The sequence below is a fragment of the Salarias fasciatus genome, chromosome 17, assembly GCF_902148845.1.
Source record: "Salarias fasciatus chromosome 17, fSalaFa1.1, whole genome shotgun sequence".
Lineage (NCBI taxonomy): Eukaryota > Metazoa > Chordata > Actinopteri > Blenniiformes > Blenniidae > Salarias > Salarias fasciatus.
This window is the reverse complement of record NC_043761.1, coordinates 13,515,937-13,543,202: the sequence shown is the minus strand read 5'-3', so window position 1 is coordinate 13,543,202 and position 27,266 is coordinate 13,515,937. Positions and strand designations below refer to the sequence as shown.

Below are 27,266 nucleotides of genomic sequence, written 5' to 3'. Positions count from 1 at the left end.
GCAAAGCAGTATCAGCCTCAAAGCCGTCCTGTCAGGGTGCGTTTGTAAAAACATGTATAATGCTTTGCTCTTTGGACATTTCATGATATTTTGCACCAGACGGTTTCATTAAAATTGGCTTTGTGTTGGAATTGTACCCATTTTTGGGAGAAATAGTAAAATTTTGAGAAAACACACATTTTCACAAGGTATATTCTTTTAAAGGTTATTACAGCACTATTTTACCGGCCTGGTCGACTCGAGATGAGATCGGGCTGCATGTGGCAACTGAACTAAAATAAATCGAAGGCAGGAGTGTCAAACACATCTACATTTCTATCCGTCTGCGAGAAGCTTGTAGATACAGTATAAATGTTGCGGTGCCATAAAGTTATGAAGGAGTGCGAGTCGATGTAAATAACTCCCGAGGAGTGAATAAGTCGGAGATACCCACCAGCGAGCAGGAACGTGATGAGGCAGGTTTCTTTGGGCATGTACAACTTGAGGCGAGAGCCGCTGAAGACGTATTCTACTACCGCTTCCGACCGGCCGGCTCTCTGCAGGAAGGGGAAGAACTGCTTGGCTTTCTGCGTGTCCTGGAGGAATGAAGAAAAAAGACAACACAACATTCAATAACCGCGTTTATGAAGTCATAAAGCTTTCTTACAAGGAAGTGCGATTCAGTGACTCGCTGTTTGGGAACAAATCACTTTTGACAGATGTGAAACAAAGTGGCTGTGATAACCCTGTGCGAGGAAGATCTATTTGATTGGTTAATTATGCGTCGGAAGAAAAACAAGGTTTCACGAAGTCACTTCAAGTGAATTATACGTGCACAAAAATAATAAAACTCTAAAATAGGTGTGACAAATCAAACTGGATATAGTATAAACAGAAAATCTCAGCCAAGCACACGTCAACCAAAATAGACAAGATGAAACAGACTAAAGGGGTTTATTGATGACAGTGTGTGCTGTTTTTAAGCCTGGTGTGGCCTAATGAAGTCTGCGCCGCTTCCCATTGACGCGTCTTGAACCCTCTCGCAATCAAAAATAATTCCCTCCCCTCCTTGCTTCCATCTCCGTCTGCAAAAAAGGGTGAGTCACGAGCTTATTGGTGTGCGCCGGGGCCAGAATTACAAGCGGAGCTAAATCATGTGTACTCAAGCAGGACTTGTGGTGCAGTGGCAGGGGGAGATTCATAAACGATAAAAAAAAATATTTTAATACGTGCCAACTCCAGGCATGAGCATGTAGGCACAACAGACTAGTGAGTCACGGTCCAGTGTAGTGTGTGTGTGTGTGTGTGTGGCAGTGTGGACATGGGAGTGGGGAGGACAGAGTTCAGGCAGGGAGAATCGGAGGAATCACATCGGTCCGAGTGAAAGCGCTTCCAGAACCGAAAAACATCAACACATGTAAACACGGCGGTTGCGAGCATATGAGTCTGAGAGGGAAGGGTTTGTGCTTTAGCCGTAAGATTGCACCACCTGAACTCCACCCACTGGAATCCAAAATAACCCCTTGAGTGGGAGACGTCAGAAGCAAACACTCTCGTTCACACAAACACATATCGCAGCACCTGCAGTGTGTGGGCTGTGCAGCCCAACTCGGTTCAGGAAGGAAAGAAAAAAAAAAAAAGAGGGAGAGACATGAGAAAGGAGAGGACCTCATTATGCAACCTTTAGAGGCACGAGGTGAGTCAAGTGCTTTATCCACTCTCCTCCCACCAGCGCTGTACATCTCCTACACCATATGTTTATAAACCTATTTCTGCTCTAATTTTAACTGCAGCCCACTCAATGTACATAATCCTTTTTAACAAACCTTTCGCAACAAAGGTTGCTGATGTATAGTTGCGGGAATTTCTCTAACTGTGTGTGTGTGTGTGTGTGAGATGAGGGGACTGTGCTGTATGCAGTTGTGAGCTGGCACACATCAGAGAAGGGGAGAAAATATGGAATAAAGGGAAAAGCATGTCGGGTGCTGCTATTTTTATCCTTTTATTATAATGCTCATTACATTAGCCGGGGCAGTGTGCGCATGCTCACACACACATACACACACCTACTGGCAGTCAATGGGAACTATCCTTCATGGAGCCTCAAATCATGAAATCTGACACAACGGATGTGAGAAAACAGGGTTTATGGTGGCATGCTTAAGCTTTGACCCGATGATGGAAAAACTGCATGAGCAACACGTCTGTAAGAATTAAACCATCTTCAATAAGCACATGCAGCACATAACATACGTTTTCTCACCACTAGCATAGTTAATTACTGAGCAACTCGTCCAGCTAAAACTAACAAGCTTTAAAAGTTAACTCAGAAATGCACTGAAACCTCTAATGAAATACACGAGCTTGCTCAGTCAGCACAACAATTCCCCGCCATAATTATTTTTACAAGGTCCGGTAATTTATTTGTCCTGCTGACACAATAAGACATCGGGTTGTTACGGCGGTCTGGACGTGGAGGGGCGGAACATCCGAGGGCGCCTGTGCAGATCAGCGTCGGACCTATTAGCCAAACTCCAGCCCTGTTAGGTTAAAGACTTGGCGGATCACCTCTGCTGCAAGACTTCTAACTGTAAATTTACTGAATTTATACGACCATCAAATCTGGTGGAAGCACTCGGAGCTTCCCAAAGAAAAAAAAAAAAAAAGTTTGATTAATTTTCCCAAATGTCTCTCCAGAGCCTTCGAGAGCAGGTACTACAACGGAGCTCAAGTGATGGAGACAATGAGGCGCTAATGTTTCTGAAGTTCGGTTTGGAGTGTTTCACGGAGTGGCTTCCCACGTGCGTGAGAGAGCTGGGGAGCCGATAAGTACGTGGATACATGAGGACACAGACAATTTTTTGGAAAAAAGAATGTAAGAGCTGTTTGAAAAGACTATCTTGTGGACTTATGACACTTTCAGTCATTAGAGACAAGAAACCGCCTCCTCCACACAAAGAGACGTGGTTCAGCTGATGCGGCTCCGAACTGGGATGAATCCTGGCTTCTTCATGAGTGGGAAGCCGGTGAGGGAGTGTTTACCTGCTTCACTTTATCAGGTTGGTCAGGCAATCCAAGAAAATGGAAGAAAAACCAAAGAAAACAAGCCGTTTTCTCCAATCATAACTTTAAAGCGCTCTAAACTGGGGTGAAGACATTTCATTTATGCAACCGTGCAGTATGAGTATTCTCCAAATATTCATACTATTCAGAAAATACACTGCTTGCCTGTGTCGCCCCACAATCAACAAGCAGGACTCACAGAGACAAAGGTCGAAGTAAATGAAAAATTTAAGAAAAAATGCTGTATTTGGCTGATATCAGATGTTATGATTTATTTCTTAACCCACAACGGATTATCTGCATTTTATAATGTATTTTTCAACGGCACGAACTGCCCACTTCAATTTTCTCCATCGACGGCAGGAGGACAAGCAGTGAACAGCAAGTACAGCAGTTCCAAACTTACAATGGGCAATTTACTTCAAACATACGTTTAGCGTGCGCCCCATTGTGATCCCAGTTGACCACAATTATCTTTGCTGTGCTCTCTATGCGGGCTTGAATAACCCAGCTATTCAGTTTGAAAAATGTGGCCACATTAAGTGCACTCCAGTTCAAAACAGCACTGCGACGGCACACAGTCACACAGGACCTCCTCTCTCATTACATCAGATCGACAGATTTGCTATTAGGAACGCCACAAAAGCTCGTGAAAAAGACATAAATACATATTGAGAAGACGCTCGGCGGTTATTCCGACGTGTATGGTGAACAAAAGACGAGAAGACGAATCGCCGTAATAACATTTAAAGAACTTCTTATCGGGACAAAAAAAAAGAAACGGCAGTCTTATAAAGAATGTGTTCCCATCTCCCATTACTCGTTACGGAGAGATTTTATGGTTTTCCCACACTAATGTTCATTTTGTGAGCACTCCCAATCAGGCTTCATTAACCAAATGATGCCTCCATCAGGTCCCCGGGCACACGTAAACAAGCTAGGACCGAGCGCCGCTGATGGTTTTATTAATGCTGCCGATTATTTTTAGAGGGCTACTTATAGGGTGAGTCAAAGGATATGGATCGTCTTTGAAGAATTTCCAGGCGCGCGAATCACTGCCAGGGCGACTTCTAATCCAGTTTTAATAATGTGAAATTATAACCGCTGTCGGTGCAAATGTGTTTATAGTGGTAAACGTTGCTCCGTGTTAACCGGTGCGCAGGAAGGATACGTACCCCGGAGATGTCGGCCACTCTGTGGATGGGAACCTCCTTCTTGCTGTGCAGTCCTTTCCCGTTCTTGATGGCCCTGAAGTCAAACCATAAAGACAGGTCTCCCACAGAGTTCAAGAGGCCCCATTATACAGAAAATGGATTAAGGCTGTCACCGCTGCCTATACATAGAGACGGCCCTGCATTTGTGATGTGGAGGCTAAATTTAGTTTTTTTTTTTCCCCCCACCAGAACTGACATTAAGCTTCAACTAGAAGCACGAGTGGGAGGAGCTTCAGCTCGCAGATAATCAATGGGGTTGGGGAGGGAAGTGGAAATGGTCAGAGAAAGAGTTATAATAGAGGGAGAAATTATAGTGGGAACAGGAGGCTGAGGAGGGACGGAGTGATGAGAGAGGCTGCTTTAGAATCAGCTGGGGGCGAAGTGATGATGACCAGTGTTGGTGAGAGCTGCTTTAAGCGCCTCCAGGGCCGAATAAGACGAGGATGACCTGTGGTTGCTGGTGTGGAGGGGGAATCGTGCCACCGCCCGGTCAATGAAATGCAGACCCGTGCCCCCGAGACAAGTCATACACATTTATGCAGGCATGTATATACATATGTGCATTTTAGTAGCCAGGAGGAGGCGCCGGGAAGGCTGTGGGCCTCTGGCCTCGTGCAGTGGGAACTAAAAATAAAAAGGCTACAGAGAGAAACCTCTCATCAACTCTAATAGGACCCCACCAGGGACGGAGAGAGGGAGGGAGAGAGAGAGAGAGAGCAAGAAAAAATGAAGGGGGGAACAGAGCAAAAGAAATGGGAAAAGAGAGGACCCAGAAGAGCAAGGCCACCAAAGGACAGAACCGAGAAGAAGCCGAAATAAGGACAAGCTGTCAAGACGAGGAGGTAAAGCAGGTGTGGGGAAAGAGCAGGGAAACGCATGTGGGTGGGCAGTAACGGCGCATGAAAGGAGAGGGGAGAGAAGGAGTTAATCCTATAAAGAGAGGCTGTGGTTGCATCTGCTCTACCTATAGCAAGCAGATCTTAATCTATGGGAGAGTAATAAAGCTTGTACTAAATCTCTGGGCTGCACCGCCATATAATTATATTCATAGCGCCTGTGTAAAGAGAGCCTCTGATTCAGCGCTTAATACTTCAGAAGGTGCATGTGTGCACAGATATATATTTTTCAAATTCATCAATACATGTATTAGTAAATATTTTGGAGCAAATATATGTTTCCCTCAGTAAAGTCTAGCAGTGATGGGTGGTTATTTAGCTGGAAAAGAAAGAAAAAAAAATCTGTCTAATAAGTGAATTGCTTCACCTGCGTGGTACTGGATGTGACAGGCAATACAAAAGCTATTTGGAGGGAAAAGAGAAAAAAAAAACCCTCAAGGTCACATTTGATTCTCAATCCATTTTCCAAGCCTGAGATTTCTCAAGGTCAAAACAGAGATTCGTGCGGCGTGTGCACATGTATGTGTGTGTTTTTTTTTTTTTTATTTGAAGTGAAAAGAAATGTCTCACTGTGAGTTAACAGTCATCAGAGGGCCTTTGTGCCGAGTGTACAGCCGTGCAAGTTCACGTAAAGTGAAGACGGAGCGTGGAAGGAAGCTTTTGTGTGGAAAAGGACGCGTGTTCCTCACCGTGCCTCTGCGGCAAGCAGCTCGTCATAGTGGGAGGAGCGCTGATCGTCGTCCTGTCTGTATCTGATGACCGTGGCCAGGCCTTTGCTGACCAGAGCCTCGGCTATGTTGCTGGTTATAGGGGAAAGACAATGAAGAGATCCAGTTTATTTAAAAAACAAACACACTTTCTGGTTTCTTGCTGAATTCTGCAGGGTGGTAACGAAAGAACCCAAAGTCACCCAAATGTTGACACTGCACACTTCACTAACTACTTCCTCACAGTGGAACTGATGTTTGAGAAATAAAGCAGCTCTAGCCTTTGGTTATCAGTGTACTCAGGGAAAAGTCAGAGAGAGAAAAGAAGGAGCTTTTGTCATTCATCAGCCCGACTATAACAGTTTTCAGCAGGAACGTGTCTGCAGAAGTTTTGTGTTTCCACAGCAACGCTTTGAAAATGATGGCCGTGTACAGAGTCGACAGAAACGCTGAAAATAATGGCGTCATGGATTTTCACTTTAAAACATTATTTTCCAGTTTGTAAAATGTTTAGGTTGAAATGACATAACCAGCACAACTGCAACTCTTAATAGTTGAGATAAGTAAACTTTATATCCAGAAGTGGGAAAAGACTTCAGGCTCTTCGGATGCATATATTTATTCCGAGGCAATGGCGGGAGTCCAAACCCCCCCGAGAGTCGCACAAACATAAGTGACAAGGGGAACATGGGGTCCTGCAGTAGCTGGTGAAGCTGCCACGGGGACAGAGAGTGGAATTACATGGCAGAGACAGCTGAGACATGAATAAGAGCTGTGGTGAGTTCTCCACTACGCTCAGAACATCAGTGCTGTAAAAGGGTCTATGTATGTAACGGGAACAGCAGGCCACCGGGCCTCAAGCGCAGCCCATCTCTCCTAACATATGCAACCGGGTGCCAAATGTCCGACAACTCTGACGGAGATTATAAATAATACCGTTTGCCAAAAGCCATGGCTGCACATGGCTGGAGACATCCGGCCCACTGAGTGGCGGAGCCCCCGACCTCGGCGTTCATGGGTGGGCCACGCCAACTGTTATCTGCGAGACCGAGTGGCTGATGTTGTCGGCTGAGGCCGGGGCTGTAATTAGCAGCTGACGGGGCCAGAGCCCGACCTCTGTAGGGGGAGAGAACCGACGGAGAGCAACGTATGGCCCCATGTGTGCATGTGTGCTGTGATGTGATGGTCACAGAATCAGATGGCATCTGCAGCTTCCAGCTACATGTGTGGGAGTGTTACGGTTTTGATAACATCTGACCTTCTGAATAGTTTTGCTAACATTAACATCAGTGTTGCTGCCTGTATGCTGCAGACTCTGCCAATAAAAGTTGATTATTTGCTATTTATAAGGTGGCATGCACTGATCCGAACGAATGAAACGTCAAGGAAAACTCCTAAAGTGGCATGAGGCGCTTTACTTACATGCCGCCAATAGTGACCGTGGCACAGGTGCGTTCTGCGAAGGCGGGCGTGCTCTCTCCTGGACCGGTGGCCGCTCTGATGTAGTCCACTGTCACGTTAACCTGCAAAGAGGAGTCACCAGAGGGTTAAAATACGATAGAAGTGGAAAGACAAAGCGGAGGCAACACCCGCACTGATGATAATTAGTGTAGGGAAGAGTGTTGTGGCGTGTGTGTGTGTGTGTGCACGCCTTCGTTTTTGTCCCAGTTCTCAAGGTCACCCCAAGTCACAGTGAATCACATCAGGCAGCACAGTAAATCTCCCCAGAGGAGGAGTATTAACACACGGTGGGTGTTTGGGGCCACACACACACACATACACATACACATACACACACACACACACACACGCGCGCGCGCGCGCGTGCACGGGGAGCAGCGATGGAACCCAGATGACCCTTCACAGTGTGTTCTCTACACAGCTCCCTGGGGATGCACTCCAACCACCCACCCTGAAGATACATTATTGTCACTCAGCTGTGTGCGCGCGTACGTGCGTGCACGAGCATGTGACAGGGAAAGCCTGCGCTGTCGGACGCCGGCGGACGGGATGCGACCGTAGCGGCGCGTGGACGGGGCAATTCATGAACTGCGCTTCAACTGTGTCAGACGGGCGTGATGGGAGAGGTGGGGCAGCGGGGATGAAGAAGAAGAAGAAGAGAGCGGGACTGCGGCTCTGCATCGCGGCGTCATAGCACAGACACAAGTCAGACGCCAACAATGCAGACAGGCCTATTACAGGGGCACGAAAGAACAATGTCTGCCTGTCATTAGATGGACAGGATGAGGACATGGTGACGTGAGCAGAGGGGGGAGGACGGGGGAGGAGGGGAGCTCCTGTCGAGGCAGGACGGAGAGCGGTAGTGTATTCTGGCAGCGAGAACACACACAAAAAAAAAAAAACTAAATAAAGAACACCTGGAGAATGCGAGCTGCACTCGGATACAGTTTATGGCGAGATAAAGTATTTCGAGACGATCATCACCAGAACGCCACTCATTCGTCCGTCACATAAATCCTTCAAAAACGTCAAAAGACTGACCTCTGCCACATCAAACTCTTCCAGCGGTTTTCACTAAAATGCACATTATTGTAACTGAAGTTGCAAATGTGACTTATATTGAAGAAAAAAAGTTTTTACTGGCAGAGCACAATCGCCTAGAGAGAATTCTTATCCATAAAAATGAAAATAATAGAAGCCTGAAGTTGCATTCACACTCCTCTTCCCCATCTGCATGAATATAACACCTACAATAAATTCTGACAAACACTCTTATTAGTAGCCACGGAATTGGTTCGGGATTGTCTCGCTCGCGGGACAGCGGACAAAATCCACCACATCCAAACATCATTTAGTCATGTTCCTCCTTCATTTCCTTGTAGTAGAAACACACACTGCATTGTTCTGGCTTGTTGTATTTAGGGCCCACACTCATTACTGAGCAGGTGGAAGCGACGACAAAAGGAGCTTTGGAAAAGTGTTAACAAAGACGGCGAGAAGTAGACGAGATGAAAGAAAACTCAATGAGGGACGCAGCACGAGGAGGTCCGCGTGGGAGATTCAGACAGAAGCAAAAAAAATGTAACGCTTGATGCTCTCAAGCTGCATCCCAAACGCTCGCACTTCCCCATTAAGCCCGGTGATGACAGAAATATAAACTTTGACCAGGCAATGTTAGATTAGAGGAGTTGCAGGCCTATTCTCCACGGGCCATCGAATAGATCTCCTGATAAGACGGAGCCATCTATAAGAACCCCCGCGAGGAGAGGGAAGCAGAGGGGGAGAGGCTGTGGATGGATTAGAAAAGGAAAGGGAGTGATAAGAGCAGCGGGACGAGCGCGAGATGAAATGTGTTTGTTCTTCTGACGTGACGACAAGCACGCGCATGCCCAGTTAATGCTCTTTAGAATTTATTATCATGGACATTCTGTGGACACTCTCGCTTCCAAAAACAAGCATCTGAGGTTTAATGACGCTAAAATAGCGGAATACGGCTGCAAGTGTCTCTGTGACGGACCGCTGACCTGTCGAGAGCGAAGCCTGCCTTCACCCACAGGCAGCTGGGTTTGGCTGCAGGCCACCCCCTGCCCCAGCCCCAGCCATCTTATCATGGATAAAGCGGCACGGAAGATGAATGAACGGATGGCTAATAAATGACATGTATCCCCTGTAGTCATCCAAAATTCCACCAGGTACAGATGAGCAGGTTTTCAGCACTACATGGAAACAACAAGTAGCTTTGACTGATGGTCTTTTTGGATTAAAAGTCACAAACTGTCTGGACTGATGAGGAAAATGTCAAAAAATAAAGTACAGGATCATTATTACTATTTTTAAACTATATCTACAAACATTTGTGAAAGAACGACTCGCTCTCAGGAGCTCAGAATACTTTTGGCAATATAAAGTATTTTACGACGATCACCGATGAGTTCAGGACCGCTGGAGTCGGTACTGGCTCATCTTACAAGCTGGAATATCAATCTTAAAAAAAAAAAAAAAAACAGCCTTTTTGCAAGCCGGTATGATATTAAAAATGTGCATGCGCTCGGTTGTGATCATCGCCGTAATCACAGCGCAGCACGCGCTCGGCAAGAGCAGGATTTCCAGACAGGGACGCGGCTGAAAGGCAGCTTATCCTGATAGTGTGGGAGGTTTACGTTGTGCTCCGACTGCCTGCCGCACCTCACATCTCGCCCCGTGTCCCAGCGCCCGGCTGCTTCCTGTTTAACAATACACCGATCCGATCTGCCAATGAACAGGTCGAAGCACGGGAGGAGAACGCGCAAAAATGGTGGATGTGCATGCGATGGGAGAGTACGGGAAGGAGGTTTGGTAGCAGAACAGTGTGTGGGTGAATGATGCTCGCTGTGTGTGTGTGTGTGTGTGCGCGCGCATGTGAGGTGCTTAAGTTGCTGCAGTGTTTTAGCAAGCTATAATCGCAGCTGGCTATCACTTAATGAAGTGAGCTGTGCTGGGGGGGACAGTGCAATGTCGAGGGGGAAGAAGAAGAAGGCCTCATCTGGATCTTTTTACCATGGGACCTGATGAGGAAGCAGTCTACCCGCTCTGCATCTGCTGGAACCCGTGCACACACGCGCGCACACACACACGTTAAACACACGTAAGCCACATCAAACACCACATTGCGCGAAAGACATTCTCGTGCATTCGCACGCTCACATGTACACCAATAAGGGAGGGGGGGCTGAGGGTGGAGGGGGGGGGGGACTCTGTCGCTAACAGTACTACACAAGCAGCTGCATAACAGGAGCCACTTTGAGCGCGCGGGATTATCCGAATGTGCTCAACCCTGATAAGTGGCTTAATGCAACATTTCCATTCGACTTTTTTTCCTGCTGAGGCTGAGACCCAGGCACACAAGAAGCACTACTTATAAAGTTAGCCAAATCAAGCTTTTTGGGATTATGTCACCATGCAAGCGCTGCTATTTCAATGGGGGTGGGGGATATATATGAGAAAGTCGGGAGACAGACAGGCGTCAAGTGAAAAGAAAAATGCCGGGCTGCATATTTAGCCTGCCGTAGCGGGATAGCTCAGAGGGAGCTTTGAGATAGAAGGTGCAGGGAGTCACTGAGACTGTGCTAAATATAAAAACAAATGTATTCTATTATTTTAGGAACCTTAATGTGATATTCCGTTCTTCTGAGTCCTGTAGTATCAAGAGATCAGCCCACGTTAAAGTGATCACAGCTATAAAGTCCCGGAGCTTCTGTAAAGTTAGCTTTTAAAGACCAGGCCAGGTATTGCGCCGTTCTTCCCAGCCCCTGAGAGCTATCAAATATAGTCTCTGCTTGGCCAAAAAAAGCGAGGAAAGTAGATGGCTTTGGAATATGAACATTAGATATGCTTTATAAAAGATCAAACGCGCCATGCTACCCTCACAAAGGAGGAAAATAAGGGTTCAATAAGAAAAAAAAATTAAAGCCGCGAGCGGCGTCAAAAGGCCCTCGCCCGCTGCTTACCTGACCCGCCCCGTTTTATTCTTTCATTGATGTTTGTCAAATTTGGCACATTTCCATGGCAACAAGTAAATTTGATTTGATGGGAGATTTTTCACTTGGGCCCATTAGAATAACATGGGGAACTTCAGCCATCGCCACGGCAACACCGTTAAAATTACAACATGGTTACCATTTGCTTTTTTGATCGCGACCACATGAAGGAATTATCAGCCAAATTTCATTCATTTCTGACAAACTAATAATATGACTCCCCATACAGATTTCATTTTGATTCTGTAGGGGGCGCTGTAACGCCGAATCTGAAAATGTCATTGTCAATGTGTCCAGATTAGAAGGGTCAATAAGTGTTTAAGATTTGGTTGAGATTCGATGTGTTATGTACGAATGGCAGCCATTTGTCACCCTCAAAAAATGGCAAAATTTGACATCAACTTTGCGGCGTTGCCACGCGGAAACCGTGATCTGAAGATTTGTGAATTGGATAACTTTTAATTGTCTACTTGTGTAGATGGTGTACACCAAATTTCAGCTCATTTGGAGAAGCGCGCGATCAAAACGAACATTTTGTACGACGCCCTGGAAAACGCTGACTCAGCAATTTTGAAAATTCAATCCCAGCTCGCTGCTTTCCTGCTGTTTTGAAGGCGGGGTCATAATAATATTTTTTGTTTGTCCCGACAACGCGCATGTGTATACCAAATTTTGTGGCTGTACGACAAAGTTTTTTGCGGACTCCCTCCCATCGACGCAATGCATTTTGGGTTTTGCAGGTGGCGCTGTAGAGCCAATTTTTAAATCCCAATATTGAAATTCATATTAAAAAAAATTTTTCGCCGGAACTGAATTTTGTGCAAAATTTGGTGAGTTTTCGAGCATGTTCAGGGGGTCAAATTCCAGTTTAAAGAGCAGAAGAAGAAGAAGAAGAAGAAGAAGAAGAAGAAGAAGAAAGAAAGAAAGAAAGAATAATATTTTTTGCAAAAACAATATGCTTTTTTTTTCCTGCCGTTATTTCGCCCACATGTTATATATTTTCGGAAAGGTCTCGACAAGCCCGACGCGTCTGTCAGGTGTTTGAGAGTGTGAACGTCTGTGGTCGAGCGCTACGCGCTCGACAATTCATGTTTGTGTGTGAGAGTGTGTGTGCGTTTTTTGTATTTGTACACGTGTGTATGAGTGCATTTTGGGGTGTGTGTGTCTGGACATGTTGGCCTATGTCTGAGGTCGAGCGCCGCGCGCTCGACTTGTCATTTTTGTACGTTTGAGTGTGTGAAAGGCCTTGGTCGAGCGCTGCGCGCTCGAAAATTCGTGTGTGTGTGTGCGTTTTTGTGTTTGTACACGCGTATGTGTGAGTGCGTGTCGGTGTGTGTGTGTCTGGACATGTTGTATGATGTCTGTGGTCGAGCGCTGCGCGCTCGACTTGTCATCGTTGTGTGTTTTGAGAGTGTGAAAGGCCTGAGGTCGAGCGCTGCGCGCTCGACTAGTCGTTGTCTGTGTTGCAGAAACAATAGGCCCTTCGCCCTTGGCAGGCCAGGGGCTCGGGCCTAAAAAAAAGCTGGTAGTTAATGCTCAGTCACGTCCAGAAGGTTTAGTCAGGGGAAAATCTGCTTGTTTCCCAATTCATGTAATGTATTGCACTCTTGGGCACTTCCTGAGCTCTAACAGAGAAGCTCGTCCAGCGGGAATACTTGGAGGTCAATCTGATAACTCAACCCTGTGGTGGGAAGGCCCGATCAGCTTTGGTTGAGTCCGGTTTGAGCTGGATGATACAGTGGAAAAAAAAGGCTCGTTTTTTGATGTAACAGTAAATCTGCAGGCATAAGGTGTATAATCAACTCAATCAAATCAACTTATTAGATTCAAGTTGCACAGTGTGGCTAGCTGTGAACTGATGAGATTGTTAAAACTGCACAATGTGGAGGTTTTCCAGATCAAGCTGTGATTACAACAACAACAACAAAAAACTTAAGAGAGAGCTTAACCAGGCAGAATTTCTGGAGGAAGACTGATGCGAGAGGCTTCTACAAATGCTTACTGCTCCAAATCTGTCTCTGTAGAGCTTATCGCTCCGAGACAAGACGACAGCAAACGGGTTGTCTGGACTCCTCTTTCTGCTGGAGTGCAACCTGCATCTGCATAACTCCACCTGCATTCACCTTGACAACACAAGCAACAAGGTAGCATAGACTAACATTACAGTTTTGAGGGTTAAGTATACAAATAACCCGCCCGCCTGCCTGCCGGTGATTATTTCATATGAACTGAATCTTTCTAGTTGTCAAGGCAGCGAAGAAAGTCTTCAAAAAACATGCATTTTTTTTTCATCTAAAAATTATAGAAGGCAACAGAAGGATGATTTGAACCTCGTGTTTTAGGAGCAATACAGAAACGGGAAAGAAGCAACATTCCTGAGCTTCTCTCTTATTGATTTTGCAGCAAGAGAAGAGAGGAAGCCGCACTGCTGGCAAATGGGCAAGAGCTCCCCACTTAAACCTAACTCACTTCAAAGAGCCTATAAGTACACACTTGGGAGATCCAGCGTCAATACTAATCAAATGCTGAGGAATATGGTGGCATATACTATACAAACATGCGGCGTTGTGCAAAAGTTTAAGGTGTTTTATATTGTTGAATCATGATCCGTCGTGCAGGATCATCAGAGGTGCGTTTGATCGCTGCCGAATTGATATTTCAAAGTGGCGATGATCCGAACATGCAGCCACAGTCATAAAGAGCTGTCTTTAGTGACAGGAGGAACAAGAAGGATGAGTTGGGCGCCCGCAGAGCCCTGATCTCATCATCACAATCAAGGCTGTCAAGGATTACATGAAGCTGTTGAATCAGTCGAAATCCACAGAAGTCCCCAAGTTCCTTGGAACAAAGTACCTGTCAAGATTTTATGTGTTTTTTTTTTTTTCCCCTAACTCTGTGAAGGCGCATCTATGAAAACTCTTTCACAGCAAAGACAGTTTTCATAGTTTTCACTGCTAGTTCCATGCACTTTGCTAATTGACAAAATGCATAATGAACAAGAAAGCACACACGGCAGACTGCAGTGGCTTCCCGTTGCTTGATTTTTTTTTGTAAATATTTGGGAAAGTCTACACAGGTTTGAGTGGGTATTGCATGTGCTAAACCAAGCTGGGGAAAATGCATGTAGTCTGCAGTTTGTGCAAATTGAAAAAAAATAGGAAAAAAAAAAAAAAAAAGAAATCAATTGTGGGGACTTGTGCTGCAGCCTGCAACTCCAGCCAGCATGAGGAAGCACTGTAAAGCATTTGGAAAAGGCCAGCGGAGCATTAAGCACTGAGGTATTCATGCTGGACTCAAAATTGGCACTCAGAACCTGGCAGTATTTCCCATCCTACTGAAAGAACTACAGTCACTGAAAGAAAGTCAATTAATTTGGACAAAGGAGGAGTGCTTGGCATGTCATGTGTGACAGTAGCTTTCAGCTTCGACGATGGTTGGTCTTTTTTTTTCCCTTGACAAACATGTCAGCGCCATGAGCCTTAAGACCATGATATTTATATGATTTGGCAAATAAAGGAACTGCCAACAGAAGAAAATGTATCAGATCATCTGTTTTCAACAGAAAACTGCAGACTTTGGGGTTTCGGTTGTGTTTTCAGTGGTTTTGAACAACATAGTAAACAGTCCTCAAAAACTTAAAAGTTATGCGTTTTCATCTCAACGGAGTCCGAGATTCCAGAAAATATCACAGCCTGAAACTTTTGCAAGCAAGATAATCTCAAACTTAATAGCAACAATGGAGATTTCCAGGTAAAAACCAGATCCGAAGCAAAAAAATAAAGTCAAGATTAAACAAAGTCGGAGGACAAGGCTGGAGCAACAGACTCGGACAGTAATTTGGATTATGAATGGGCCGTGCTTTGGGAGGGTTACTGTTCTCTTCACTTAATAAAACACTGATTAAGTGACCGAAGTTGAATTTGCATCCGCCCCGCTCTGCGTGGACAAACACATTCCTAATGGCCACCGCCTCCACTGGAAGCTTGGGTGATCCAAACCTTTCAGCGCACAAAGCGTGGAGCCAACGACTGGATTCAGAGCGGCGCATATGCGATTCGGATCACCCGGAAAGCAATTTAACACGCACTGTAAACAGGGCCACTGACTCACTCCGGTGAAAACATGCGTAGTCAACACGCTTAAGACACTAACTCTCTCTGACGCGCGCACACACACACACACACACACAATCATCCATCCTTTCCTCTCGGAAAAACACGACAAGCAGCCACTTGCCTCGGGCTTTGAACGGGACGGAAACGCTTTGTCTGAGCTGACTTCTGAAATACCCTCCAGTCTCAGCAGGAAATATTGTGAAATTCAACCCAGTTGTAATGCTTGATGTGTGTGTGTGTGTGTGTGTGTGTGTGTGTGTACATGTTAAGAACAATTAAACCCAAGACATGTATGTTGTGCTAGAAGTAGACCTTCAAGTACACCCGTTATTATTATCGTCATAGATTGGTCACAGTTAAGGGGCGGGCTGCTCTACGTGCGTTTCAACCGACAAAATAAATGCACAGAGAAATATATAATGACTTCATCTGCATGCGTGTGCACACGCTCATTAGTCTTGGTATGAAGCGGGCGCGCGTTATACTGTCGCGTATCTCACACTGCTTGGATTTTGCCGAGGTCGCCGATGCACCTTGGTATGGCTACCGTCCCCCTGCACTCCCATTACGCACACATATGCTCATTATTTCCCCAAACAAACACCACAAATAAACAGGAGAATCATTATTCGCGCTTCAGTCGTCAAAAGCCAGCTTACGGCTAAATTTTCTGTCATTAAAAAAACATTAATGAGGATGATTAAAACGACTGTGATGAGAGGCTGGGACAGGGATATGAATCTCACTCTCATACAGAACGCCAACAGGAACTCTCTTGGCTTTTGGCTTTGAGTGGGTGCTTGTTTTTATGTTTATCGGGCTGTAGTGCCATTTTTTTTTTTTTTTTTTTATTCAGTTGTGCAGTTATGAAATGTTTGCTCTGTCCATTGTGCACACTACACTTGCATCTGTTTTTGTTTGGTACATCTTCAGCACAACGGAAGAGCAAGCTGAGACTCTATAAAGCACACAAAGAAGAAATCTGATGAGGTCCAAGAACCTAAAAAATTAGGAGCAAACTCATGTTTGGGGAAGTCATTCTGTCAGGATGATTGTGTCTGCAGCTGAATTTCCATGTATTCCTCTTTTTTTTTTTTTTGTTACGATCTTTTCCATCATGGACCCCATGGTAATGTGTCTGAAAACTGTTAAAGTCACCGCTTCGGGAGAGAATAAACCACCATTTAGCTCGGGCGGTGGACAACAGCAATCGGGGGACTTGTGAGCAACAGCCGCCTCCTTTAGTGCCAGAGCTGCGATTGGAGGCAGCAGAATTGCTGCTGAACAGACAACAGACAACAATGTAGGTGTCATTTCACTGGTTTATTGAAGGAACTCTGCTTTTAAAACCACCTTTCTGCAAGCTGAGAAAGGTACTTCTGCTCTGTATGGAAGGCTGTGCAACATTTAAAACTAGCTACGGATCAATACTTGCATGAGTTTTAACTCGTGTTTTGCAACAGTAAACCTCGGTTTAAGGTTTGTTGTTTTCTTTTTTTCTCATTTAAATCTTTTCACAACTTTGTATTCAACACATCCATTCCAGCATTCAAAAAAAAAAAAAAAAACCCGAAGCTGATGTGAAGTCCTCTTTAGCTTTGTGCTGCATTCTACTGGGTCAGATGTGCGTAAATCATAGTGGGCCCCCAAGGTGTACAGACCCGGCAGATCAATAGACACAAGAGGGGGAAATCAACACTGCTTGTTTAAAGGGTGCGTCCGGGCCAATACCGAGCCCCAGGGCATCTACTGGGAGCACTTGGTATTCACGCTGAGAGACAGCGAGAGATAGATATCAAGCTCAGAAATGGACTTGAGTGGGGTAAAAAGGGTGTTGGAGCACTTGTACAGCCGACGGGGGAATTCCTATTTAGAGCTATTGTTTAATTCATTAAAGCTGATTAGAGGCAATCATGTTGATTCATACACACAGGCGCACGCACACACTCGTCGCACAAAAGAATGATTGGGAGCTTGTCGCCCGTGCCTACCTTTTTACCGATGAGCTTCTTCCTGAGGAACTCTCGGGCCTCGAACATGTAGGGGATGTCGTAGAGTGGACGGAAGCGTTTGTCTTTGTCCTTGTTCTTCTCCTGTGTGGAGACAGAGGAAAGTGACACATTATTGAATACATAATCATTCAGATCACACTTGAAAGATGTATTAAATAAAAAGTCTCATTCAAGACTGTCAACAGACTCTACCTCTGATCCACTCATAACTCTAATCAATGGGGCCAATCCAATTAGACAGAAGTGTTTACATGACACCTTTAATCAGATAATGGAACTGCATCTTCTGTACCGAATGATTCAGACACAAGCGTCCCTCTTTCTGTACGGACTGACATCTCACATACAAAAAAAAAAAAAAACTAATCAAAATACAGTTATCAGGGACGCACTGACACAGCGACTGAAAAGCCTTTGTGCTCAGCAGATCCATGAAGGCGAGCTGACACCGTGTGCATGCATATGGTGCAGACGGAGCCACATGTACACTCGCGCAGCTGCGCACACACACACAAAAAAAAAATAACTTCCCTCAATACGCTCAACCCACTCTCTGACAGGAGCAAGTCCACAAATAGAACCTATTTGCATTTTCAAAGGAGGCTGAGGTTCGGTGTTGTTCCCTGAGTGGATAGACAAACACAGAAAAACACACACAGAGACACACACACACGTGCGCGCAGAGAGTGACAGGTGTCGTTTTTGCAGGAGCCGAAGGAAAAAAAACGAAATTATAATACAGCAAATGACAATGATGCAGCGGGAAAAAAAAAAAAAATCGACAGGCGCAAACAGGAGGAATATGGCTATGAATGACAATAGCAGTATGCTAACCACCCCTACTCCTCCCACACACTTGTATGAACGCCATCATTATCAGTCATACAAACAGAAGTAACACTCCTCCAAATGAGCACGCGGGCTTGGATTAATTCCTCATTTCCTCCTCTCTTCGACGGTTCTCATTCATTTTTAATGGCACTCCAGTTGTTCGGAGCTGCCAGGTGTGGCGCACAGCTGCCCAGATGGATGTGGAGAGAAGACACATGGGGAGCAAAGGATGTGTCGGCATGCGCGTGTGCTCGCGGCCCCACTCGGGTCTTTACGGCAAATCTTGCGGGAGGAATAATTTCAATGTGTTGAATTGAAAAATCGAAAACAGAGTTTCGGCAGCGTCCATTTTTCCTCCAGGTTTTGGAATATGGTTATGTGACTGCGAAGCAAACCGCCGGCTCTACCAGGCAACAGACTTCCTTTAACCTTGGCAAGCATTGTAGTAACCTTTGAGCTAGAAAGCCCTCTCCTTTCTCTCTCCGCCGTCTCTTCCCCTCTACTTTCAGGAGTGGAGTCAGCACAGTATCGAACCTCCCAGCTAATCTCACACATGCCCGGTGGAAATCCCTCACCGCTCAGCCAAGAGCTGATGTCCTCCATTTTGTGTCAGCTGGGGCTTATTGTCAGGGTATTTCATCCCTACCAAGCCCGTTGCAGTGGGATGATGGGGCCTTTTAGGAACGCTGCCAGCCAGGACTCCTCCATTTTGAGCCGGAGATGCCGACTTATACCCTCCACTTCAGCAGATGATGCGCGGGTGAAATCCTTCTTCTGGAGCCGATTTCCTTCATGCCATAGCTCATCACGTTAAGGCGGCTTCCTAATATTGAATGACTGCATCCTTTATGCCGCGCTCATTCGCCGCAGCGCAAGGCAGATTCTGACGAAACACGGGTCAGAATAACAAGGTAACTTCTACGCGGAGAAGAAAAAAGGAAGAATCATTTCCAACTAATAAGCGGCTTCGCTGTGGAAAGGCAGCCGTGTCACTGAGGGCAGAGAGTGTAAATGTCAGCACTCTATGCCAATTAGGCCCAAGGAGTGGAGAAGTCGACGGCGAGGACAGAAGGTAGTTCTCCTGCATCTTTTAGCAGGTCTGCGGGGACCGGAGCGAGACGGAGTGGAAGTTGGTGAGGTGAAGGAGTCAGAAAACAAGAAACCGAGACAATCACAGAAAATGTTAAACGCGTTTAAAAAAAAAGAGAAAGGAAGAAAGAAAGAAACGGGCAGTCTGGAAGAACACATGGGTGATTACGTTCTCCAGACCAACGTCCATGTCCAGCGTGACTCACTGGACAACTTTAACCTCGTCTTGGCAGTAGAACTATTGTAACCATAAAAAAAAAAAAATCTAGTGCCAATGTACGATTACTGAGAGGCCGTCAACGCTGAAGACGAAGTCGTCTTCCTGTTGTTTTGTAATGAAACCACACACACGTGCCCAGAGAACAATATATTTTAAACACAACCTGTAAACCCGTAACACGCTTCTGTGGCTTTGGAGCCCACTCCTCCTTCAGTCTCCAGACAAAATCTGCCGACTTCGTCCGTAAAGCGCAGTTATGTGGTTGCAGGAAGGTTACAGAAAGAGAGAGTCATTGCCATGTCTCCCCGTAACCCGATAACAACAGTTTGCACTGACTGTCCTCGGGGGGAGTTTTGTTCTATTTGGGGTAAATTCCCTTCGTTCCAAATTACCCGCTGAAGCTCAGGAATCGTCTTTGACTATTGCGGAGGCATGGCGCGGAGCTGGGCTGTACAGTGTCGCCAGGCTGCGGGCTCCGAGCTGCAAATGTGTGGATGCGACTGCTGGGAGCACTTGCGGCTTCTGGAACGTCAAGGGTGAAATCATGACTCAGGAGCATGTCATACTCTGTGATGTTGGGTTGGAGAGTGTACAGTATTAGGCCTCGGTTTTGCATTTAGCTGACTGAGGGGAGTGCGTTTTATGAGCAACCCATCTTTTGAAAGAAATGCACAGCTCGGATCTTATTGTTTGATTAAGCTGTGCACTGGGAGCTTGAGACAAAGCGAACATTTACTATTGTATGCCTAACAACATTACTCAAACGTGTATATAAACATTAAAAGGGAAGCTGAGAGAGCAGGAGAGAAGAGGAAGAAAGAGGGCACGCATCTCCTAAAGCAACTGCATCAAGCGTATTTCTTAGCGTGCGGTATAGAATCTAATAATAGGAAGAGAAATACAAATAAGTCATCAGCAAACTCACTTATATTGGTGCTCCAGAGGCAAGAAAAAAACTTCACAATCACCTTAACTCCAACATCATAAAGGTAAACAACCACTCACTTCATCACTAGCTGTATTCCAGACAGACAAATTAAATGAGACAGCTGCGACACGGTTCAGCTGCCAGGATGTCACCCACCCAAATTTTAGATTCAAGATCCGCATTGGTGGCAGCTGCGTGGAAACTTAATATGCTCGACGTCATGTTTTCTTTTTTTTTTTTTTTGGGGAGCAGACGGACGGTCAGACCTACCCCGCAGACCAGCAGTGATGCAGAGGTGGACTTAACCCAGGAGCTCTGCACGACTGGTGACTGCTAAAAACTTTAGAGCAGGTGTGCCGAAACACACAGCCCCATGGGAGATGACCTTGCATGTTAGGAAAAAGATCAACATTAAATTTTAAATGGGAGCCACTGGCGTTGGCAATTTCTTCCACTAGCGGATGCAGCTTTGCGACCTTATTGGTGCAGACGCCCCATTAGCATCAAACACCAGACTGAGGAAAGGCAGATTGTGAAGAAATAGTAGAATTTTTACCACATTTGTCTGGAAATAAACACTGGTTTTGGATCTTTCCGTAGATTTTACATTTCATGGAGGTATTTTTTAAACTGGGAGATGTTATTAAAGCAAAAGAATGCAGCTTTCAACTTTATGCAATGCTTCCTAGTCGGCGCAGGAATTCATAGCTAATAACTGTCCTGCCTCATACTAGGTTGCATGCAAAATGAGTTTGACACCAGTGGTTTAAATGAATAAATTAATTGGGTCACACAATATTGACCTGAACAAAACAGGTGTTTTCTAGTAGTGTGCACGAAGTGCTTTTCAAAGCAGCAGTCACATGGTTGTCTCCTGCTGTTGTCGGTATAATGTCTTCTCACTCACAAAACCACGAGCGTGCCAAGTCCTTGTTTTTTGTTTTTGTTTTTTTTCCCTTCCCACACCAGTGACAGCCAAATATTCAGGAGGACAGATACTGGCGACCAATCTGACGGCACTCAAGTGAATCACTGGGTCGGGTGACCCCCTCTTCTGTTGTCACTGCGCTTCAAAACTTCAGGTCAGAGCGCTTCCTGCCAGGCCAGAGAGACGCTCTGGACACACAAGTGGTCAGGCATATGATTTAGAGGATAGGGGGTGGGGGGAAGTAGGGAAGAGGGACAAAGAGGGAAAATAAAAAATGTAAAAAAAAAAATAAAAAAAAATGAGGAACACGAGTCTCAGTGCAAAAAGGAAAATGGTTAAGTGTTCCTCTGCAAATGCACTCTCAAAAAGTTTTCTTCTTCGGTGCGATTTTCAAATATTACATTTCACTCTGACACAAAATTGACAACACATTCTTACTGACTACCTGAGAAGCTTAAAGCATTTCTTAATATTGTTAGGAGTCTTTCACGCCGATGTTCTGCTGCCTTCTGACTCAAAACCGATTATGTTATGCGTGATGAACATTTCCTGACAGAATGTGGAGTCAACGTCTGAAGAACCCTTTGTTGTGTTTGTGCTGATATTTACCTGACTGGCTGCAAACAACGCATTTTCCATTTCCATATGTTATCACTTCGTCAAAGACCTTGATGTCTTGACTACACATCGATGACAAACAGAATTCATTAACACGACCGAAACCATGTATTCTTGAAACAATGGCCACTACAAGGAGTATGATACCAGAAATCTAGATTTGATAATAAATTTTGCACTTTACTGATATGAAGATGTGGAAACTGTCAGATTCGGCTTCTATCATTCTCCTGACTGCTCCTACCTTACCTGTGCTAAAAGTGGCATATCTAATGGGAAAGTACAAATCAAAGAGAGGAAGAATTAAAAAAAAAAAGGGAGGGGGAGGGAAATTAGAAAGACGGATAATTTACAGCTTGCGGAGGAAGACAGGACAGAAGATTGAGAGTTGGAATAATCTACAGAGTCAACACGCACAGAGGTGAACAATAGTGAGGTTAGACGAGTAGGCAGGAGAGAGCGGAGCATCACGGAGATGAGCACAGTCATTGTGTGGCCTTATATAAGACAGTGGAGTGAAGCTGACCGCTTTATGTGCATCATCAGCACTATCCTTAACCCGACTTAAACCACGCAAGAACACAGATACGTTACAATTCCGAGCCGCGCACAGTCGAAGCAGATCCGCACAAACGCATCCAGCCGCAGCGAGAGTGTGTGTGTGTGTGTGTGTGAGTGGGTGTCACGGTATAACAGTGAGTCACTCCGCATAGACGTCTCTCCCCACTTGTTTACACCGGGCCTGTCCTGCCGCACATGAGGAAAATAGAGAAAGAGAGGAAAAAAAAAAAAAAATGGGGGGAAAGGAAGGAGGGACGGACGCAGAGAGCAGAAAAGCTGACTCCAACTACAAAGCTTAAAATAACTCATGTGAAGATCCACCGCGGCAGCAGTGCTGAGGAGGCGTGGAGGCAGGGAGGGAGATCAGGAACTGTGCATCCTGTGTTTTCCTGCAGCAAGACACCATTGGTTCACTGATCTGTCAGTCTGAGCGCAATTAGTGGAGTCGGGAGAAGGGCAGGAGGAGATGTGGTGTTGGGAGACTCGAACGAAGCAGAGGAGATGTGAGGAGGGGGGAGGGGGAGGAGGAGTCGAGGGGGCTCAGCAAGAACTGTCACAGTTCATCAGTGCAGCGGTACATCGCATCTGGCCTCTGTACTCTGAAGAGTACACACACCCTGACACACCCACACACAAACAGAAATGGACTTGCTTGCAGAAAACTGTGCACATGCAGACAGACAGAGAAAATAATGACAACTGGCACCAGAAAATCCCAAAAGACCTCTAGAGAACGCAACACACTCCCCTCTAAGTACAGTATACACACACATACGCACGTCACAATGCCAAATCTGGGAGTTTGTTTCCTTGTAGCGGCACAGACGGACTAAGATGTTAACATGCAAACAACTGGGATGTCTCTCCACACAAACACACATGCAGCCCGTGTCGGGATAATCCATGTTTGTGCGAATTCTGACGCCAATTTCCAAGATGTTTCCTGACACAGACTAATGCAGCTTAACCAAGCATGCCTCTGTGTGTGTGCATGTGTGTGTGTGTGTGTGTGTGTGGAAGCGGCGCTGCAAACCGTGACGATGTCTTTGTGCCTGTCTGATGCTCTGTGAGCAAGAAGCCAGTTCACTCGTGACAATGTTAGCCAACATGTCGTCAGTGTGTGTTCAGCTGCTGGCTGAGAGATACCTGCTGTGACCTTTCCCTTCCCTGACCTGAAAGGCAAACGTCAAACCCACTGAGGGACAAACTCCCCATTTTAGAAATCCTCCCCTGGATATTTCTTAGGCTAAATGGATCTCCTTTACAAATACTTTCACGAGTGAACAACAATATTTTGAAGCGCTGCGCAATCATTTTATTGGCTTTCAAACTTGCTGGAGCAACAGTAATGAAAAGGGAAATTATGATGTCCAGAATGGCTTCCAGCAACTCACGGCGAACTACAACCACTGCGTCTGTGAGTGTGTGTGGACAAGGCATGAAATTGAGTTCCCTCGCTGTCGTCAAAAAAAAAAAAAACAAAAAAAACATCTTATGTGAGTAATTTAGTGGTCAGACACAACCGGCATGAATCCAGGAGAGATATACATCCAGATATGTTGGAGTTTCTTTATCGGTTGCCAATATTCTCCCATACAGTCAAAGGGCTCATTACAGCCTCTGCGAACCTATCACAACTCTGCATTGCTGCCATAGCGACAACACTCAACGCCGAGCCAACGGCGTTACAGACAGGCAGGCAGCTCTTTAGCTCACAGACAGAAATAACCGGCTAACAAACACCAGCAGCAGCTCCATGAACAACCCTTATTAAGAAACTAAATGTGGCAGCAGTTTGAATGCAACACCACTCTCCTAGCCGTCACTGAGAGAGCCCTCCTGCCTGCAGGAAGCCCCGACTCTGACGTGTCGAAATATTATCTGCCGAATTCCAGATGGGCGTTACTTTATTATTCCAGAATTAGAAGAATCGAATCTGAGTTGATACATGTTTCCTTTCTACTAGCTGAGGGAGAACAGTGCCCACACAACCTGATTTTGATAAATATTGGTATTTGCAGAGGGGGCAAAAAAAAAAAAAAAAAAAAACCAGACACACAAAGACAATTAAATATTCATGAAGTGCAATAATAGCAACACAACACAGTGCCAGTGTGACACCGACACAATACACACCCACACTCACATCTGGGCTCACTCTCCCGGGCACCCGGTAACATACGACTGTGTAATGAAGCAAAAAACACATACTGTTGAAGCATCTGGTGCAGGGGAAGACTGAGACAGACCAAATAAGAAGAGGCACAGAGACGAAGAAAAATAATGAAAAGTAATGGAGAGAGGGGGGGAAAAAGTAAGGGAGAGAAATTAAATCAGGAAAAGTAAAAGTATTGAGAAAGATTTTTTCATTAAAAAAAAAAAAAAGCAGGGAGGCTGTGGAAGATTTTAAATAAAATGGGAAAAAAAAGAGAAGAAGGAACATGGAGAGATGTTTTTGCCCACAAGCTTAATATAACCACAGAGAAGTAAGGAGAATAAACACGCACGAAGAACAACAGCAGCACAGGTCAAGAATCTGCACACCCGGAGGGGGGGGGGGCCCAGAAAGTGACTGTAGAGAGGAGAAGAGGAGGGAAACGTACAAAGTCTTAATGATGAGACGCCCTGACGATGCCAGGAGGAGGAGGGAGAGGAGGGGAAGAGGACACACGCAAAGGAAAAAAAAAAACCAACTAGACAATAAAAGGAAAGGCATGAAATGGAGAAGATTCAGAGAGGAGGGAGTCTATAAAAACAAAACAATCAGACGTACGCGGAGCGGACTTTTACAGCTGCGGCTGAGGCAGAAACGCCACACCTCCTTTGTCTCGTACCTTTTCAGGCACCACTTGCTTACAAATGGATGAAACCGTTAAGAGCCTGTTGACTGGAAGAGCGACCGTCGAACAGACAAAAAGGAGAAAGTCTCATCCAGAACATAACACACACGCACGCGCACACACACACAAAAAATAATGTCGAAGTGACATTGAAACTTTGCAATTAATCGGACTGATATTTCCAGGCTCCTTTGAGAGAATGAAAACATTTGAGATTACTCAGACGTCGATGTTAACCAAAGGGATGAAAAGTGATCACTTCTGCCTGTAAAGTAAACAGACCGCTCGAATGAAATCTCTGAGAAGAATGGGCAGAACTGGGTTCGATTGCATGACGAGAAAAGCCTCCATCCGAACGGCGCGGCGAGGCGGGAGGAGTGAAGACGGCAGAGGATCAGCTGTATCCTCAGGTTCTATTTTTCTCTCCGGTCGGTACACACACACACATTTAGTGTCACCTGGCGTACACGTGGAAGCTTGTACATGATTTCACAGTCTTGAGGTGATTCTGGAGAGAGAGAGCAAGTGTGGTGGGGGGGGGGGGAAAGGGGGGAGGGAAATGAAAGAAAAAAATCGATCTGCCTGGCTCTCTGCAGTGCTGCAACCACTGGGTGTGTGCAAGCGATTCATAGCGTTTGCATGTGGCCCAGCTACAGGGGCGCCACCAAGTGGTCAGAATTAACCTCACGGTCCTCGTGGAAGGAGAAGCAAATGGGAGGATGAGGATAAATATTCAGGATCTTTGGCACCACTGCAGGCGTTTGAGCGGCTCTTAATTAATCTCCTCACCCTTGCGGGACAACATTCACACACTCGTTCGCTCATCAAGTAGCCACTCGGGTGTGTTCTCGCGGCCTGGAGGTAACCCACCTCTCCTTCGATCCTGGGGGGCCGGATGCTGGACAGGTGGATGGTTTTGTATTCCCCGGAGTTGAGCTTGACCACCATGGCGTCGGCATTGACCACCTGCATCACCTGCGGGGGGGGAGAAAAAAAAAAATCAGGAAATTAAAGCATGATGAGAACACCAAACTCAATAAGACATTACACTTCAGGGTGCAAAAACTGTCTAATTCTTTGGGGAGGGGGGCGATGCAGATGCAGTCGAGCTAGGTGGACGAGTGTCGAGGCCTGAGGAAGGAGGGAGAAAAAAAAAAAAAAAGGACTGGCATTGCATTTTGTTGAGTGGGTGAGAGCAGCTCGGCTGAAAGAAAGATGGGAAGTGAAGGGGCAGGTAAAGGATAAATGGAGAGGAAGAGATCTATTCAAAGTTAGAGGGAGAGTGACAGTGCAGATCGTGCGCTGTCACGAGCAGAAGCCATCGGGAGCGAGGTAAGAAAGAGTGATCTCTGAGTGACTGAGTAAGTAAGCGAGCTGAGACGTTCCGGCGGGCCGACGAGATTTGGAGGACAGGGCGAGGACGTTCCGCTATCTGGGGGATTGGCAGCAGGAGGGGGGGGGGGGGGGGGGGGGGGGGGGGGGGGGGGCATGAGGAAAAAAGCTTTAAAACACAAACACCGCGTTAAAGACAGACTGGCGGGGCATCACACAGCCCCCTCTGTGCGACTGCAGGCTGGCAGCATTTTGTTTCGGAGACCTTTACAAGTGTAGCTAAATGCAGAGTCTAATTTATGTTTGGCATTTCAAAGTTATTTCTCTTTGTACCAAAGGGGAGCAGCCGCAGTTTATCGCAGGTGCAGCACCGAAAGAAATAAAAGGGGAAAAAAAGTGCAGATTTTCAGAGTTACAGAGGGAAAAACATAGGTCACCGGTTGCTTAGTTTGGTAA

General features: G+C 45.8%; 1 protein-coding gene across 1 annotated transcript in view; it reads right to left on the bottom strand.

Moving 5' to 3' along the window:
* The window catches only part of snd1 (staphylococcal nuclease and tudor domain containing 1), a 165,046-nt gene that overhangs the window by 118,140 nt on the left and 19,640 nt on the right, over positions 1–27,266 (bottom strand). Inside the window, exons 10-15 of the mRNA XM_030113574.1 lie at positions 26,349–26,453; positions 17,443–17,544; positions 7,282–7,382; positions 5,842–5,952; positions 4,218–4,290; positions 434–575 (exon numbers count right to left, since the gene is read on the bottom strand). Of these exons, the coding sequence (XP_029969434.1) occupies positions 434–575; positions 4,218–4,290; positions 5,842–5,952; positions 7,282–7,382; positions 17,443–17,544; positions 26,349–26,453 (634 nt within the window). The remainder of the gene's footprint in view (positions 1–433; positions 576–4,217; positions 4,291–5,841; positions 5,953–7,281; positions 7,383–17,442; positions 17,545–26,348; positions 26,454–27,266) is intronic.